The sequence below is a fragment of the Haemorhous mexicanus genome, chromosome 4, assembly GCF_027477595.1.
Source record: "Haemorhous mexicanus isolate bHaeMex1 chromosome 4, bHaeMex1.pri, whole genome shotgun sequence".
NCBI classification, from domain to species: Eukaryota; Metazoa; Chordata; class Aves; order Passeriformes; family Fringillidae; genus Haemorhous; species Haemorhous mexicanus.
Window position 1 is genome coordinate 49813932 of NC_082344.1, and position 18930 is coordinate 49832861.

At 38.8% G+C, this 18930-nt stretch overlaps 1 protein-coding gene across 1 annotated transcript; it reads left to right on the plus strand.

Moving 5' to 3' along the window:
* The first annotated feature begins 1845 nt into the window (after positions 1 to 1845).
* Positions 1846 to 15328, plus strand: NMU (neuromedin U). Its single transcript, XM_059845637.1, has 9 exons — positions 1846 to 2122; positions 4900 to 4958; positions 8233 to 8295; positions 8369 to 8428; positions 8965 to 8994; positions 9103 to 9153; positions 11705 to 11779; positions 13901 to 13954; positions 15293 to 15328. The coding sequence occupies exons 1-9, from the start codon at positions 1981 to 1983 to the stop codon at positions 15326 to 15328; spliced, it is 570 nt and encodes a 189-aa protein (XP_059701620.1). The 5' UTR covers positions 1846 to 1980.
* Positions 15329 to 18930: the final 3602 nt, after the last annotated feature.

The window sequence follows — 18930 nt, forward strand, 5'->3', positions numbered from 1 at the left end:
ATAGTCTAAAATGAAATTGAGTTCATACTGGATTGGAAGTACTGGAGGAGTGTAGCCTGCTAGGATTCAGACGCTGTAACTCATGGCACAAATAGGATTGAATGTGTAATGCTGCTGCTTTTGATCATTAGCAGGAGTCTGCTGAAAATAAAATTCACATTTCAGAGGAAGGGTTTTCAAGCAATACGAATCCAAGCAGGAGAGAATTTTTTTTTTTTTTAATGGTAAATGGAAGACCAGAAATTTTCTACCTGGAAATACTTTCTCATGATCTTCAAAGTCTCCTGATAGGTTTTTGTGCAAGTGGGCTCAGCAAAATTTTTCAGTTTCCAGTACTAAAACACACTGTGCAAAAATGGAGCTTCTGGGCTAATCAGAACCCTTTCACCTGAAACTAAAGTTTAATTTAAGATGTATCTTTTTTTCACTATTCTTATAACATTCTGCACCATTCAACAGGTGCAGAATATTTACAGTTATACAGTGCTCAAATCATAATAGACTGTAATTTATTTTATTTCACTATCTATTAAATATTTAACAAGACTGTAATAATTAAAATGCATAACAAATTAAATCTTTCCTGAGGCTAAAGCTTGGGACACTGATTCATGCAGTTGAATCAAGATGGATTAGGGAGATACTTTTCATCACTGATGACTCCCCATTTATGATAATTTCTTCAAATAAATGTGTTCTGCTTTTATTAATGAAAAACCAGAACTAAATGCAATCCCTCAATTAAGACTGTTTTAAAAAAACTCTTTTAATACAATCATACATACAAAATATAGCCTTCTTTAGTTTATGTACTGGTTTGATAACTGGCTCTCCATTGACATGAGGATTAGCTCTGTCCCCAGACATATAAAGAAAAGCTTTGCTACTGAATCTGATAAAGAAGATTCTTCTATTGCTAAAAGAATTCTACAGCATCTTAGCATGCTGCTTGGCAAAGCTTTTGCAAATTTGATGGCCTATCAAAGTGTCCAGGGTGGCAGAGCCCACTTTGTTTCACATACATCTAAAGGTAAAGGTGAAAGCAAAGAGCAGACACCAATGCTATGGCTATAAATCAAAGTTTTGCTTTGTTTCACAGTAACAGCCACTGTTGTTCTTGTCAGGCACATTTACTCACTGCTCAAGTGCCTTAACAGATCTGCAGCCTGTGTACTTTTGGCTGTCATAGAATGTAGTTACTTCCATTATCTACCGGCATAAATAACAACTGGGACCAAGGTCTGCAGCTGTGTTATAAGTAAGCACAGTATTAGGATTTTAATTGCTAAATATTACCCTATCGCTGAGTTCTGTCTCGTGGTGCGGCACAGTGTGTGTATTTAAGGCACAGGAAAAGCCTGGAGGCAGTCACACCTCTGCAGCCGGGAGTCTTCAGAAAATTCGGTGACCGGTGGGCGGGTGCCGAGGCAGAGGGGTGCCCATCCCCAGAGCCACCGACGGCTTCTCCCACACGCAAACTCGACGAGATTTACTCCCACCTTCGGCTAGTTGGGGGCAGATCAGCTAGTGGGTCGGATTGACCCGCTTTAAATCACGCCTCTTCTCCCCCTCACACCGGGCCGGGACAGTGTCCGAGCACCGTCCTTGGCCGCCCTCCTCTCATCGCTCCGAGCATCCGCGGCGCGCAGTGAGGGAGCGCTACCTGCCGCGCCAGCCACCGCAGCTCCTGCAGGGCTCCGGGGGACTAAAACATGGAATTTTTTGTTAAGGGGGGGTTTAACAGAGGGCCTGGAGCCTGGCCAGCGCCTCGCCTCTGTGCCGAGCAGGGACACCCCCGCCCCAGGGCCGGGGCGGAGCGGGCTGAGTCACCAGCCGCTGGCCCCGGGGGGAGCGGGGCAGCCCTCCCGAGCCGGGCTGTGGAGCCCCACGTGTCGGGGGGATTTAAAAAGTTGGGGCAGGGAGCGAGGACATGCCCAGAAGAGCGGCTGGCAGAGCGGCGGCGGCAGGAGCTCGGCGGACATGGGACACCTGTGCCACCACCAGCGCCCCGCGGCCACCCCCGAGCGCAGCCCGAGGAAGGGAGGAGACGGCGCGGCGCTGCCCGCGTCCCCGCTACTCCTCCTCTTCGTCCTCCTCGCTTCCTCGATTTCTGCTTGCAAAGGTGAGCACGGTCCCGCCCGCAATCCCTTCCTGCGCCGCCAGCTCTGCCCATTGTCGCGGAGCAGGGGGCCCGCAGCCGTCCGCCCTTGCGGGCACGGCTCCGGGGCTTGGTCCGGGGGGCTTCTTCCCGAATCCCGGCAGGATTACTCTGTCTGGGCAAAACACTCCAGCAACTTGGGGAATAAGCTTTTGTTAAAAGAGATTTCATTTCAAGTACCATTTACTCTGATTTTAAAAGGTAAGAAAATACATGAAACAACGTGTGTCACAAAATTGCAGGACAGACTAGGACCCTCTGGCAGTCATTCCAACCTGTATCAATATTTATCAGGTGAAGAATCCTGAAAGTTGCTATTTTTGTAGCAGGGGGTTCTTGTGAAACATCTAGTGGACTTTTTAACAAACCAGACTCTTTTCGACTCTGTTTTCCCACCTCAGATAGATTAGCTGCTTGCATCTTGTAAAGAAATGTTACAAAATGCTGTGCAAGGACCATTTCTATTTTGTTTGTATTTTGTGTGATTTGCTCTAGTTGTGAGGTTTTTTTTCTGCTTTGTTTTGTTTTTAGTATCAATAACGAAAGAAATCTAATGGCAGCATACTTAATATGTTAAAAATAAGTTCTGAAGATGTGGAAGAGGGGAGGGAAGGAAGAGGAGCACAATGGAGGGTAGTGGCACACAGTATTTCATCACTGTTCCTACACAAATGATTGCCAGGAGCTTGTTTGGGGATGCAGTAGAGGGAAAAGAAGATGTAAAATGTGAGTCTCAGGCTGTGCATCTGGCATTCTACTGCCTTGAAAGAAGTTGAATTTCTTAAAGATGGCAGAATTTAAGGTTAGGAGAGCAAATGTGCTGCAGACAATGTTGACTTTGTAGAATGATTTCCTCCTCTGTGTTCCCTTTAAATAGGACTCTTTTCTTCAATAGCACATGCTTCTTTCTTTCTCTCTCTCTTCTCTGTCTCCTCTCTCTCTCTCTCTTCTCTCGCTTGCCTTCTTTTTTTTTGCTCCTTCCCCCTATGGTTATGGTGTGTATATTACAAAAAACCTTAACGTTTCACTGTGTGTGCTGTTGTGGAAATGAATGAAGTCCTGTAGGTACTGCAGCCCTGTTCTGGATGGGCTGATGAAGGAACACTGCTCAGCCTTTGGAGGAGCTCAGTCCAAGATGCACAAAACAGATGGGATTGCACATGAAATAAAAATTTCTGAATATGTAGAGAAGGGTAAAGGAGAATGAGGAGTGGGAAATAATTTATATTCTCTGTCCAGAAGTTTATGCTACAGGCCAAAAATAAAGCAGAAAGTTATACTATTCAGGCTTTCCTGCTTGTTGCAAATGAATTTCTTTAGGTCTCCCTGAAAAGCCTTGGGAACCAGTCAATGGCAGAAGCAGTGTTCAGAGATAGGCAGGCAATGCTTTGATGGGGAAGGTGTGCTAATTTGAGATGTTGCCCTGTTTCACTCTTTTAACAAGGATACTAATCCCAGGCACCACTCCAGTTTGAATACACTAATTTAAGAGCAGAAGACAGCATAAGACAGCTGTAGCACCTTTAATCTATTTGGCACTTTTCTTCGAAATGAGACAAATAATTGGAAATCAGTTTCCTTTTTATGTGAACAACTCAAACATTGTTTTTTTAAATCCCACTTCTATATAGTGTGAAATTAAGAGCCCCTCTAATTCTTTTTTGGGGCAAAGCAAGCATCCCTAATAATTAGTCACCTTAAGTCGGTGCCAGTACAAAAATGTGGTTTTGAAACCCATCCCGTTCCATTAATGCCTGGAACTAACTACTGTTGTGATTATTGTTATTAGGGGCAAATGTAAATCAAATAACATGGTGGCATTTATTCCCTGCTCACTGGACATTCTATCTAGGTCTAGAGGTCCAGCACCAGTTTCCCTCCCGTGGGAGTTACAGCACATCGCCTCACTGACACCATTGCGTGGTGTCTGACATACACAGTTTGGTGATGCTCATTTCTGCTATTTACAGAGACTCAAACAATACACTGCTATCAGAAATACACTGCCAGATAAAATAACAATGTGGTAAGAGGGATATTCTGGACATTGAGCTGGAAGGGATGCTGGGACAGTGACTTCAATTTCTGCAGCCTGAGTGACTAGAGATAGAGAAAGGAGCTTCCCCAAGTTCAGCACAGCTTCACTGCATCGTTATGCAATTAAGAACACATTTAATCTACTGAGGGACAGGCTTTTCCAATCACATATGCAAGACAGAGGAAACAAATCCAGTTACAGATGTACTGTCTATCACCTTGTCAAAACAACATGTTCATATCATGGGCACTATTTATATGCAATCGTACATTATGTAGTGCATGTTCAATTCTGCAGCTGTAGCACACAAGAAGGCAAAAAGTAGAGTCCAGATCCTCAACTCACAGTGCATGCACTGGAGGTGAGCAGAGCTCTCAGAAAACTTGAGGTTTTAGGAGCTGGACTGTGATTTTCTGAGCAGGTCTCAGTAAGACCTAAGAAACTTCCACACTGTTTATTGTGCAGATATGTGAGTGTCCATATCTGCTGTGAACTTATGATAAAGCATCCTGCTGTGTTGCTGAGAGAGAGTAGGCAAAAGCTACCAGACAAACCACAGAGCACTCAGGGTCACAGATTTGCTGGGACCAAGCAGCTCTCAGCCTTTGCAGTTAATAGTTGTGCTAGGTATGTCTGACATGGAATACTTGCACACCAATGACCTTTGCTGTACAGCATTGCTAAGCATGGCTTGTGCTTCCAGGTGCACCAATGCCATCCCAAGCACTCGAATCAGATGAGGATCTGCAGCTGTTGAAAGAGGTAAGCATCATCGGCCATGTGGTATCCTCCCATTTCTTCTGTGCCCATCCTTGCTACAGTCCCACCTCACTATCCAGTGTTTCTCTCGCACAGGGTTTAGCTGTGCTTTCTTCCAGTACATCTTCCTTTATGTCTCCTATCCTGGCATGAGCAAAGAGGTGAAATATCTGATTTTCCAGCTATTCTGAACAGTTGCTTCAGGAGGATGTTGGGACAAAGTGCTGAGATGTCATTTAGAGGAGAGATTGTCTTGTCTCAATGGAGAGCAATATTTGATAACTGTCAATGACCAGGCAAACACTGACCCTGGAAGCATCACAGTGCTCCTCACATCTGGTAGCTTTATAGTCTGCACATGATACTCAGGAATTGTTTCAACTCATCCAGTCTTGCTTTTTGCACCCTCTGCTCTGCACACAAGGCTGGGACGTTGCTCAGTCCTATCCTAGCCTCTCAATTTACTAAGTAAGGACAGTGTAATGTGTCAATTATCCCCTCTAACATTTGGCTACTGGTTGGTATCATAACTTCCACTCTCATCTCTGAAATGAACGTTTGTTTTGACTCTGGAGTGTGACGCATGTGTTGTCACAGGGTCTTCCCTGCTCTTTTGGAACAGATGGAGTGGCAGGGCATAACATGTGGAGAGGGTTTATCCTGCAACTTGCATGCCCTGGTGTTGCTGCAACTGTCAACTATTGTGTTGACATTTAATTTAGTAGCTTTTGATAACATTGGAAAATAAGTGACTCATCACAGGGGCAGATGCAGAGAGTAAATTTCTTCTGAGACCATCACAGGAGACATTCTGTCATCTCCCCACAGTTCATATTGGACATAAATTGAACATTGACTCAAAACCTAACCTATTTTAGACTGGCACTTGAATGAGTCCTAGTGATATTTTAGGAAAAAAATGGTCTCTTGGGAAGCAAGAACCTGATAACTATAGGGAGTTTTTGAAAATTAGGTATTTACATTCTGGATTTACAAAGCTGTTTTATAGGTTTCTGCATGTTCTGATAAGATTTGCTAGCTGTAAGATTTGTCCCTCTGGTGCCTGGAAACCAAGACAAAGGTCCTGTTGATTTCAATGAAGAAAAGAGTATGCATAAGATACTATATATTGTAAGTTTTTGTAATAGAAGCAATATAAAAGCTACCATTAGAACGAGAATTATGCTGGACTGGAAAGGGTCTAAAGAAAGAGAATTAGATATATATTTTTATACCCTAAATCAACTTAATTACTCACTCATACTAGGTCACCGGGGTTTCATAAAGTGCAAGTAAGTAATAATTCTTCCCTCTTTGCTACTTTACTAGTGGATCATTCAGGAGAAACCCTGCCTCTAAATAAACCTAGTATGTTCCAGGAATGGCTCTGAGTTTATAAATTTTAGAACTTTGTCACTAAGTATTTTGTTTCATTACTTGTCTCTTACTTCCTTTTGGTTTTTTATGGTAATTAACCAGCCCCAAGCAACTTGCACTCTTCTACCCACAGGTCACATTTCTGAGACAGGAGAGAAAATTTTGGAAAAGAAGCATAAAATATAGAAACTATTAATTTTTTAAAAATGAATTAACAGAAATGGTGGATTTTCCTCAGCCCTTGCTTTGTCTGCAAAGGTTTTAGCTGAAAGATACCATTGTGTTGAAAGCACAGCAGTCTCTGGCTTGTTCTGCTACTGAGCTATGGTAGTTCTCTGGGTCAAGTAAATAAACAAATAAAACCCAGGCACAAACAACCCCCAAGAGGAAACAGCCCTTTCTTTAACATAAGCTTCCCTAATTACTTCAGATTGATTTTATCTCATTCACTGCTGACTTCTTCCTCTATACTCACCTACTGTGAAAGTAGTGAAGCTGAACTAATACACTCAAACACGTGCAAGATGAAGGAAAAAGAGAACAGAGAGGATGTGTTACCAACAAAACCTATTTGAAAAGGGAATCCTGTGAGCTAATAGTTTTTCCACTATATCTGCTAATGCTTTCTCATAGATTGTCCCTGGAGAAATGAATCATCTCCTGCACTGAAGTGCTCAAATAAGCATTATTTTTTTAAATTTATTTTTTCCTTTAATGTTTTCTTTGCTAATGCATGTTGCTTAGGGCTTTTTCTCTATTAAAAATTCACAAGAACAATTGCATTGCCTGCTCTATCAAAAAAAAAAACCCAAAACCACTATGTTTTTTGAAAGTCTGTGAACAACATGAGTGGCAAAAAAATTTTTTTCATCTAACACTAACAAATATTACATGGAAAAAAATTGCATATACTGATTGAGGTTACTAGGATACAACTTTGAAGTTACTTAATAAAATTATAAGCTGCTTTTAACCATCGTTATTAAATTGTGCAACTTCAGTTGCAGTGTTGGAGACTTTTCCTTACAGAATACTCCAAGCTTTCAGCACCGGTGATATTATTTCTCTGAACTCAAATACTTTTTATTCCATTTCTTATTCCTTCTCTATTAATAACTCCACTAAAAATTAGTCAGTATTACATTACTCTTTCGTCTTGGAAAAGAGACAGAAGGAGGATGTAGTTAATACAAGGTTATGACCCGTAGGGAGGGGGTAGGTAGGAATCACTTGTTCGGTACTTCTTCCAAGAAAAGATCATGACAGCATGGAATGAAGACAGCTTTGAAAAGACTGGTGAAGACAAACAGTAGTGGTGTTTCACACAGCGTTTAGGAAACTTCTGGCACAAAGTGAGTGGTGTGCATAAGATGTGCCAGCACATACCATGATCACTCAAGGCATGCACGTGTCATATGCTTGTAAGGATGCCATAATCCAATTGAAAGAGTTATGTTTGAGGATTGATCCTTGAATCCCTCGCCTTAGTTTTGTTATTTTCTTCAGAGTTTTGTATAATTCAAAGATATTGCAGAAGAGATTTAAGTTCATAGTTTATGCCCAGGATGCTTACAATCATAACTTAAAATATGACTTAGTCTGAGAGGTTTGCAGTTAAGAGGGGTATGTGCTGGGTACGGAATAAGAGTCACAGATACGTATGTTTGTTCAGATCCAGCAAGTATAAGTTTGTTGGTGTTGTTGTTTTCTTTTTTTTAAATATGGTTAAGGCCCTTTCCCCCTTTGAATGCAAGGTATTTAATGAGTGGACCTATAAGGATGCCTTACAGTAGGCAAGCTTGCCATGCCATTAGCTGCACTTACCTTTTTCTGAAAATATGCATATTTCACTTGTTTTTATTACCCTGACTTCCTAAAAAAACTGTGTGAACTTTTACAGATAGACGATGCATGTTCTGCTTACCTGTCCACAGATTCTCAGCCTCAGGTGAGTCAGACAGAGGTAACTCTACTATTTGGATTCTGTTTGTTAGGAAGTGTGATACATGAGTTCCTGTTTTCTTTCTTTGCATTAGGTATCCAGTACACTGGAAGAACTTTGTTTTTTGATCATGGGATTTCTCCAGAAACCACAGGTAACACACACAAAAGACTGCTTAGCATTTTTGAAGCCTGATCTCACACTGTGCCATTGTCTACAATGAATTCTGAGGACCCAGTAAGCAAAGTGTCATTCAGCACTGGAAGTACTTCTATCAGTTTTTACTCTGAAATACCATGTGCCAGAATGTAACACCTAGTAAAGACAACTGGGATACATCAATGTTTGGAAAATTATCTCCAGGTTGAGTACAAAGTGTTAGGTGTTTTTGTTGCTCTAGACTAGAAAAACTATGAATTCTCAACAGACAAAGAAATTTACTTGGGAGAGTCTGGGGATGAACAAGGGAACATCTGCTAAACGCATCTAACTCTTCTAGGGCAGAGTAATCAATACTGTCTACAGAGTTTGAAATTATTAGTTAGATTGATAAGCAAAGACATACAATACATCTGCCAAGGAAGAAGGATACAACCCAGTGCTGAAAAGATTATGCATTTAATCAAAATTATCAATTGTTCTTTTTATTTTAATGAATAAAAGCCTTTCTACCAACTATTATTCCCACAGGGTTTAGATGAGAAAGACAACGCCAAAAGGGTAAGATGTCTATATATGTCCTACAATCACACTAAAAAAAGGCAAGAAAATAATAAAACTCTTGCCCTGCTTTGTAATAAAATCCCACTTTTAATTTTTTTTGAACAGTTCTTATTTCATTATTCTAAGACTCATGACTCGGGCAACTCAGACATCATGGTAAGTGGCACAGCACCTCCTTATGAGTACATGTGTGCTTGTATACCAAACCAAGGCAATATTCCTTTTTTCAGTAGTGTCTCCAACTGTATAGCAAGCTCAGGACTGGGAGTTGCATGTTTACAGTACAGAAGGGGTTTTAATAATATGGGAGAGGGTGATCAGTACTGCACAGTTGTAGAAAAAAAAAAAATCTAACAAACTCAACCAAACATTCATGGAAACTCAACTGAATCTTAATCTTGCAGTTTCAAATTTTAAGAATGAGATCAAACACTTTTTTTGGATATTGGAACATAGCACGTGCAGTGATACAATGTGGACTTACAGGACCTGAGAACATGACCATAACTATTAGATACTCTTGAAAGCATCTTTATTAATTTTTAATTAAACTGCATTAATTCATTTGCATATGTCATGAATATGTAGAGCCAAAATAGTATTTAAGTCTCACTTGGAATTTGGATTACATTTTGAATGAAAAATGTAGTTTAAACCATGGTCAAGAATTGTTGCTCTAAACATATTCTCACAAACCAACAAGCCAAGTATGTGATCCATTCTTGCTTTTGAAATACAAACATACTGTGTTATCTGTGTGCATCTATGCACCACAGGATTTTGAGAGACTTAATCATATTCATATTTTCTTGTTTCTTAACAATCATTCTTGTGCGCCAATGTCCATATTTGCCTTGTTATTTACATTTCTTCAGAAATATGTGGTGTATTCCTAGAAAGTGACATTGCTCACATTGGTGTCAATGTTTTCATGCTATAGCTGCTTTGGAGGCTTTAATGGTAATTAAGGCACTTCTGCTGCTGCTCCTGCTTAAAAGGTTACTGCATTCCACTGCACCACCATCCTGAATACCATTGCTGCTGCTGCTCCCAGAGATTACTGCTCTCTCACTTTTGGTTTAGCTGTTCAGATGACAATTTTCTAGCCATTCTCTGAGATACTTACTTAGGTGAGATCCATCTATTATTGCACTGAGCTAGAGATGACTGCTGGGGATATTTCTCCTCAGAGACACGTTTAGCTCGCAGGCAGTTGCAGTTAGGCACTCAGAATGAGCCCATGCAAAGTAGAAACTCAGTTTACCTCTAGTGGAAAAAGTTCAGGCGATAGTGAAGAGAAAGAGAGCAGGTTCTGCTGGAGAGTTAAATCCAGAGTTTATTCCAAGGTGACACAGTTCTGAATCTCGGTAACAACTCCAACAGACCCGACCGCATGTTTCCAGCGCCTTTTAAGCTCACCGGGAGGTGGGAGGGAGAGGATAGGTAAGCCACCAACCAGGTGGGAGGGGGAGGGTCTCAGGGGACAATGACACCTGGACAGGCCAATGACCCCAGGCCTGAGAAGCATCTTTTGAACTTCTGCCAATCACACGATGCCCTTGCTGGAATGTGGAACTTGACAGACAGCAATTAGGAAGAGGGCAGGGGGAAGGCAAGGAGGAAGTAGTCACAGCTAAGGGACAGGATATAACTTCACACCACAACATCCCCGTCATTCTCACTTTTAAAAGCTGTCTCTGCTGGCTGCAAGACAGAGCCCAAGTGTACAACTGGGATGTTCATTAACTACTTCAATCACACCAGATTCCTACTTTTTTTTATGTATTACGATCCTATATTGCTTACCTTAGGCAGATAGCACAAAAGAGGCTACAAATAAGCAAGTTCTTTCTACCCATTAAGTAAAACAGCACTTTGGTAACTCTGGTTACCCCATATATTACAGTTCTCTTAATTGCATTACTTTTCAAAGAAGCATTGTAGCAAAAATGCATTGGTTTTTAAGTTACATTTATATGAGTTGAAAGTTTAAATTGATAAATGGAACACAGGTTTTTTAAAATTTATTTCTTTCTGTAGACCTCTCTCCAAAATCCCACATAGTTGTGGTTTTCCAGGGTGAGTACTTGGGCTGCACACAATGCCACTGTGCATAATTAGGCTGTCTGCAAGCTTAAAGTCTTGTTGAACCCAAGGAATTTCATGATCAGAGCTTAGATAGAGTGACTAGTGCCATGGTTACAAATGTCCCTTGAGAATGGATTTCTACTGTACACTGCTGTTCTTTAGCAATAAATCAATTTTTTTGGTTGCCATTTATTTTGAAGTAAAATGAACTTCTCAGTACAACAGAGGTTGAAGCTGCTAACTTCTATAGTAGAAAATTGTAGAAGTGTTAGTAGGATACTGTATGGAAATATTCTCAGTACCACTCATAGAGACTGAGCAAAGTTTGAATAATTCCAGGAGTCTGTAAATGGTTCTGAACTTTCAATTAGCAAAGGTGAGGATACACAGCTTTTCCCTCCATCACTCTGTGTAGTGCAAATATAAATGTTGATTCCTTTTTGTTGTCGAGTCAAAATGTTTAAAAAAAATAAGTTTTTCAATTAATCAGTTTCTCAGTCTTCAGTCCTTTGTTGGTGCATGTTTGGTCCAAGGGTCAATACTGCAGAAAGAGACTTTCTTTGCATCATAAGGGCCAAATTCCACTGTTGCTCATGTGTGTGTGTTCGTGTCCTCTCAGTCATCTGTCCTGCATCCTTTACTGCAACTCGTTCCTCAGCTTAATGAGAGAAGACTGAAGAGATACAAACTGGACGTATGTAAACTGAAACTCTGCATGCTTATGTTCTTACACTTTGTGATTCATTAGCTTTTCTAAAAATGCCCTTGTAGACCTTTCTGCTTATATATTTTGGTTGGTCTACTCAAATCATGATGCCACACAATGTGTTTCAGGAAGGGTTATCTTGCTGTTATCTTTTTTCTTCCTCATATTGGGAAGAAAAACAGAACCAGCTGTACATAAACACATCCACCTCTCTTCCTGACTAGATAAGGAATTGAAAAGGTGGATGAGTGAAGGAGGAAACATGGTCTATTCAATTCATTCTTTCTCCCCAGTTTGAAACAGCACCAGGCTTCTTTACGAGTTTGATTCCTCTTGAGCTACAGCCTGCCTGATAGGATATGATCTAAGAAAGAAGAGTCAAGCATTATTTTGGCTGGTCAATATAAAAGACTGAGCAAAATACTTTCTAGAGGGCAGGCATTAAAATAAAACTCTAAGTAATCATACATCTTCATGAATACATATTTTTCTGTGTACATATATACATGCAGGTTTGTGAATAAACTTGCATATTTATTATGGCAGGGGTTTTTGGGGTTTTTTTAAACATCTCCAAACCCTTAGAAGTTTAGAAGGCAGGTGCTACAAAAATGACAGATTGTTAGCTTCAGCTGTTTACTAACACTAAACTTTTGACATTTACTCAAACAAGAACATGTAATCTTTAAGGAGGGTCTGGGTGTAAGAGGAAAAGGACATTAACATAAATCATAATTTCTCACTAGCAATTTTACTCTTGGTTACTTTTCTGTTCTGGAAGAATTTCTTAATCTTGCAACAGCTAAATATTTTGTTCGTGTTTCCGGTTTTTTTCACACATTGAATAGAAAAGTAGAAAATATTACATATGAATGCAATAAGACTCAAATGGCAATGTATAGAAAAATTTTACCCTTTTGAAATATAAAAAATTATAGTAGTGATCAGATTGTAAATCCAAGATGGGTGTTTCAAATGCAGAAAATGCTAGAATGAGAAGAACAATAGAAATAAAAATCATACAGATTTTTTATGTACAGTAAGAAACTGAATACAATGCTATATGTGATGAATTGAAGTCAGAATTAAAATTGAGACTTAAAAATTATGTATAGTTTAAACTCTGCTTCCTTTGAAAACTTCCCTGGATTGAATCTAGTTCTGTAGTTTGGAAATTATGGGAGTCACCCTGTTTTACACAATTCTCACAGCATTAGAAGAGAGCAGGTGTGATTCCTTTCTATGACACTTCACCTTATGATATTTATCCAAGAGATCACACCACCCCAGTTTTTAGTTGAGATATACCCCCATTGCTAAATAAAAGCCATCTTCATTTTAATGTTCTGGTAAACATAATACTAAAATTATTTTGTTTCTCAAGTTTACTGTCTCCCCACCTGCAGGACAGACACATCACTTCTCTCTGATACCAGCAGAAGCAAATAAAACACTCTGATTAAGCTTATGTGTTCTCTAATCATGAAGGTCTCATTAAAGCAACTGGATACTTCATGCTTTGTACTTATTACATTTAGATAGAATTTCTGTTTTCTTCATCATTTGTTAGGCTCCTTGCTATGGGGATCACTAGGCAGCTGTTTCACCCTATGTGCAGCATGGACAGGATAGACTATCACAAGGACTGCTCCTTGGGAGTTAATGGGAGAGGGGTGGTTATGGTACATCTTTGGGAACAGTCTGGGGTCTCATTCCTGGGAGAAGCCCAAGTATTTCTAATATTTAAATTTTGTATTTTTGTCCTCCTGCAAGATGCAAAAAGCAACTCTATGTAGAGACCACTGTCATGAAGACACTCTTGTTGTGCCTGGGTAGTGAGCCCTGGAAAATCAGAGGCAAAGGCTGTTCCTCATTTCTAGTACCATTCAGAAGCAATCTGATCTGATCTAAAATGGAATTTGGCTCCATTCATATGTTCTTTTCCATTTCTACATGACAACATAAGCTTTGTGTTACTGACATGGGGAGATGCACATGAAGCATTTAAGTATGTAGTACTGAAGAAATATTTTTATATATACATAAATGACTTCTCTGTATGTATTAATTTTCATCTGTAGATATAATTTAAAATACTTTTTTCTTCAGGAAGAACTTCAGGGACCTGGAGTGATTCAAAGCAGAGGCTACTTCTTCTACAGGGTATGGTTTGTTTAATTTTTTTTCTTTTTGTTTGTTTGTTAAAAACAAACAAACAAACAAAAAAAAGTAGAGAAATAACTGGATTGCAGAAAGAATTACTGTGATTAAGGATACTTTTTTCAGCTAGACCATTCCACCCGACAGGACATCTCCAGGTGTGTTCCTGACATTTCCTTGTATTAAAATAAAGGCATTGTAGGAATTTTTTCAAAATCATATTCCTAGGTTTGTGTTTACATGATACCATTCTATGCCTTAAGAAGTCATTGGTTATTTCGTATCTATTTGTCAGAGAAAGTTCTAGAAAATATGGCATCTTGGATAATCTTTGTAAAACATTATTCAAAAGGGTATGTTTGCACATGATATAAATATGATTCCATGCTTACACACTATGCTAGGTCTGACCTTGCCATTTTCCTTCTGTTTTGACCAGTAAGGTAAGAAACTAGATACAGAAATTCTCATGAGATTGAATCTACTGTGTTCATCTTTTACACCATAGTACCTTTTTACTTCACTTTAGCAAAATTGAGAAGGTGGCAAGTCAGACTTTCTGGCATTTCTGCTTAAGTAAGAAAGGGCCTGATGGCTTTAAATAAAAATGTGGTTAGGGTTGTACTCAATGATCCTAAAGGCCTTTTTGCAAATTAAGTTATTCTATAATTTGAATGAAAAGACCACAGATTTGTGTAATTACATTTCTTACGTATCAGGCTTGGATCCTTAGAGTTGTTATGATAGGCCAAAGTAATGGGTAATATTAACATTGGTGCATTCATGCTTCCAGAGTAAAAGACAAATCCTTATTATGCCCAGGAAGAAATTTTTTATCAGCTTTAGTAGAAGTTGTTTCAAGCCCCTCACTAGTGCAAAATATTTCTGAAAAACACCACGGTGAAAAGAGAAAAAGTCCTTTCCTATATCAAAGAACACAGTCTAAAAAGAAAATCATTGAAAGTGACATGTATTTGTTTGTTAATAGCAACAAGCACTTATAGTGCAGTAATTCCAACAGTCAGAAACACATTTTAAGAAAATGCAAAAAGAATAACAATCTCTTGAAATGACTTCTTACAGCTTTCTCCCCCTTATAAAATCATACAAGATAGAAAATTCATTCTTCAACTGATTTGCAGTAAATGTTAGTATACAATTATCCTCCAGAGGTAGATGCAGATAAAACAATTACTTATTTTAGGTCTATCTTTGACAATAATCACAATGACACTATTGAGAAATTCACCAATTTCTATTCATACAAAGTTGTTTGGGGCTCTGTTACTAAATTCTGTCAGTTTTACAGAATATATAACTTACTGAATATTTGTCTTTCAGCCACGTAATGGAAGGAGATCAGTGGGTTTTCGCTAAGGAGGTATTTATTTAATGCTTTTGATCATGATCTACATGTAAATGAGTTCATTTTTATCCAAATAGACCACAATATTTTTGTTGAGAAGTTGTCTCAGAAAGCCTTTAACCGTGTAATCAGCTTAGATTTCCACCCACCCACAAACTTTTCCCAGATGTGTTAAATACACTTAGATGTGTTAATTACACTTATCTTCAGATGAAGTGAACAGAAGCTGTAGGTATTCAGTTCCCAGAACAGAGAGCACAGAGGTGTTTCAGGCAGCAAGAAATAGAAAATATCCCACACTTGTAAACAATTTGGAAAGTACTGATAATGACAAGTAAATCTAAGAAGGAACTGAGTCAATTACCTGTCAAAAGAATGCTGAGAAGTAAACTGACATCCTGAAGGTAATTCCCTAATCTTACAGAGATAAAAAACTCGCACTGAAACTAGTGCAAACTTCAGGATTTAATTTGAATGCCTGTAACTATTTGGAGAGATGCAAAAATGTAGACCAATATTATGTATTTTCTAATGTATTTTATTCTGCCATTATTTTTAAGTGTTATATCAACTTAGAGTTATATCAACAGCTAATGCTCTATCTCATTTTTCAGGACTATAAATTCCTGACTTAGAACTAAAACTGCAGGAATACTGAGTACATGGACATACTGTTTTCCTTACAAGAATTATTCATTATTAATGTACAATTAGAAATCACTTGAATGTAAATATTCTTAAGTGAAATTCTGTTAAGAAGGTCTTTACTATCTTGATTATATTAAAAGCATATTAAAATTATTTGTTTCCTAGTGTTATGATGTTTACAACCACATGTAATTCAACTGTAAAAGAGTCAGTGTTTGCACACAACAGACATTGCCTCTAACAACCCTGTTATGCAAATTTTCCTTTCTAAATAAAGGCCCTCAGCCAGACTGTTGTTTTAATGAGAATGTTTGCAATCAAGACTACTGTGTTTTTTCCAGAATATGCTGTGATTTGTGTGTTTCACCATCTGAAAAAAAGATATAAAATCCCTTTTCCCTTAATAAAAGAAACCTGAACAAGTTGCACATTTTGAAGAAATATTGTGACTTTAATTCATCTAAAATATAATGGCACGCTTTTTTAGCTCTTAAGAATGCAGATGCACTATGGTTCTCATTTAGAAGAAGACTTTATTGCAACTGGCATCACAATTTATTCGAAAACTCAAGTGCTTTTGATGGAGACTGAAAGAAACTCTACTCAGAAGCACAAGTTAGCTTTACAATCTTCCCAGCTTATGTCTCCAAGTTTATTTTCACACCAAAATTGTGTTATATTATGTTGTTGAGGTTGTAATTATATTGAAAGTAACTAAGCACTCAGAACTAGATGATCTTTAAGTCCCTTCCAACCCAAACCATTCTGTGCTTCTATGACTCAGCTTAGTAGAGGGCTGAAGTTTTTAACATTGTATTGGCTGGTCATGGTTTGATTGGCCTCAGCATTACTACTCCTGCTTCTGCACTTTTGGATGAACAATAAAACTTCAGAAGGTAGTTGGAAAAATTATGGCCTCAGAGGAAGCCAAATTGAGGAGACCTTTTCCTCCTCTTGCCCAATTGTTTTTGCTCTGTATTTTAATAATTACCACTTCTTATAAATAAATCTGTTTAATATTTATGGTTTAATTGTAGTGATTTTCACTTGGTTATTTTAAAAAGGATTCTGAATTAAACATACAATGCAGATGGTGACAAGTGGTATGACATCTAACATGTACAGATAACTAATTTACATCATTTCATGAAGAAGCCAGTCAGTGTAAGGAAGATTACCATTCTGAATTATTAGCAGCAATCCACCCCCATATTTCTGTATTTTCCTGTATAGTTATAACTAAATAAAGACCGTTTTTTTTCCTCTCTCTTACCCAGAGTTATGGCAAAGTTAACTAATTTCTGAAATAAATGCATATTTTTCTTTCATTAGTTCCACATAACATCTGCCTATTACTTTTCATACATTTAAAATGTTTGGTGACTCTGGAGAACAAAAAGTGGACTTCTTTTGTTTGTTTGTTTGGTTGGTTGGGTTGGGTTAGTGAAACCATATGAATGAATGAATCTTGAAGAATTACAGGAAGCTGAAGTTGGCTTTGATGATACTGATAGGAAAGCTATTGATATGTACAAGTGTAGTGAGAGATATCCACCGAGATTAGCAGTGTACATGTCACTATTGTACATGCTCCTAAAAAATAAACTCAGAATCTTTTGAATAGTAATGTCTGCTAACTCACACAACTGCCTTTTTCCACTTTCTACTCTTTTGACATCAGATACAGCCCACATTACTGTCCTATTCTTCCTGATTGCCAGTGGCACAGAGAAACAGTTTACATCATATTTTGCTTTGATGTTCTCTTAGGGCAAAATTATTTACTTTGATAGCTGGTTATTTAAAAGACAGTGTTGAACAGGCAACAGTGGAAACCACTGTTACACAACCTCAGTTGAGCTGAAGATGCATTGGGCAACCCTGTGTTTGGTGGTGTGCTATGTTTGAAGTGTTACAGTCTCAACATTTGTCCAATTTACATGAGTAGGGCTCATTCTCTTTCTCCCTGATTAAAGGGTACCCCTCACTCTGCCACACCAAAGATGACTCTGCCACACTAAAGCCTTGAAGACTTTCTGCTAGTCTTTAAGGCTGTGTGCAATGATGATAAATGTTCAAATAAAGAAGTTCTGAATCCCATTTTCTCTCTCCTGTTTTGGATAGAGTTTTCTGTGCATTTCAAGCCAGAAAGAATGGACAATTGGTTGTGGGTATCCCTTTTCTCTCATGTGCACCAGAAAAGTAGGAAAAATAATATCTTGTGGCTCAGTTTTGTGATAGATAATGTTTCGCGTATCGGTATGTGCCACCTATATGAGGATGGCATGCCATTAAAGAAGAAAACTATATTTTAGTGCTGGAATTAAACAGTTCAGAATGGTTAATTAAGTAATTATTTGCCTATTATGAGCAAAATACACTTCTTCTTCCAGCATAGCACTCATTTCTGGTACAATATGGTTTCTAAACATATTACTGTAATAAAAATTCAATTTATTATGAATTACTATAGTAATTACTATAGTTTCACTATATCATACATTAAAATTTTTGTGCTGTAGTGGTGGTAGCTGCAGAACCACAGCATCACAGAATGGGTCAGGCTGGGTGGGAAAACAGTGAGTCATCAGGTCCAAGACCCCTGCTCCAGCAGGGTCATTCCAGAGCACATGGCACAGGAATGCATCCAGACAGTTCTTGACTGTCTCCAGTGAGGGAGACTCCACAACCTCTTTGGGCAACCTGTTCCAGTGCACAGCCAGCCACACAGTAAAGAAGTTCTCCCTCATATTCAAGTGGAACTTCCTGTGCATCAGTTTCTGCCCATTGTCTCTTCTGCTGTTGCTTGGCACCCCTGACAAGAATTTGGCTTGGCTCCATCCTCTGACACCCTCCCTGCAAATACTCATAGACATTGATGAGGTCCTGCCAACAGGTCCCCTCTCAGTTTTCTCTTCTTGAGGCTGAACAGGCCCATTCCCTCAGCCTTTCCATATAAGAGAGA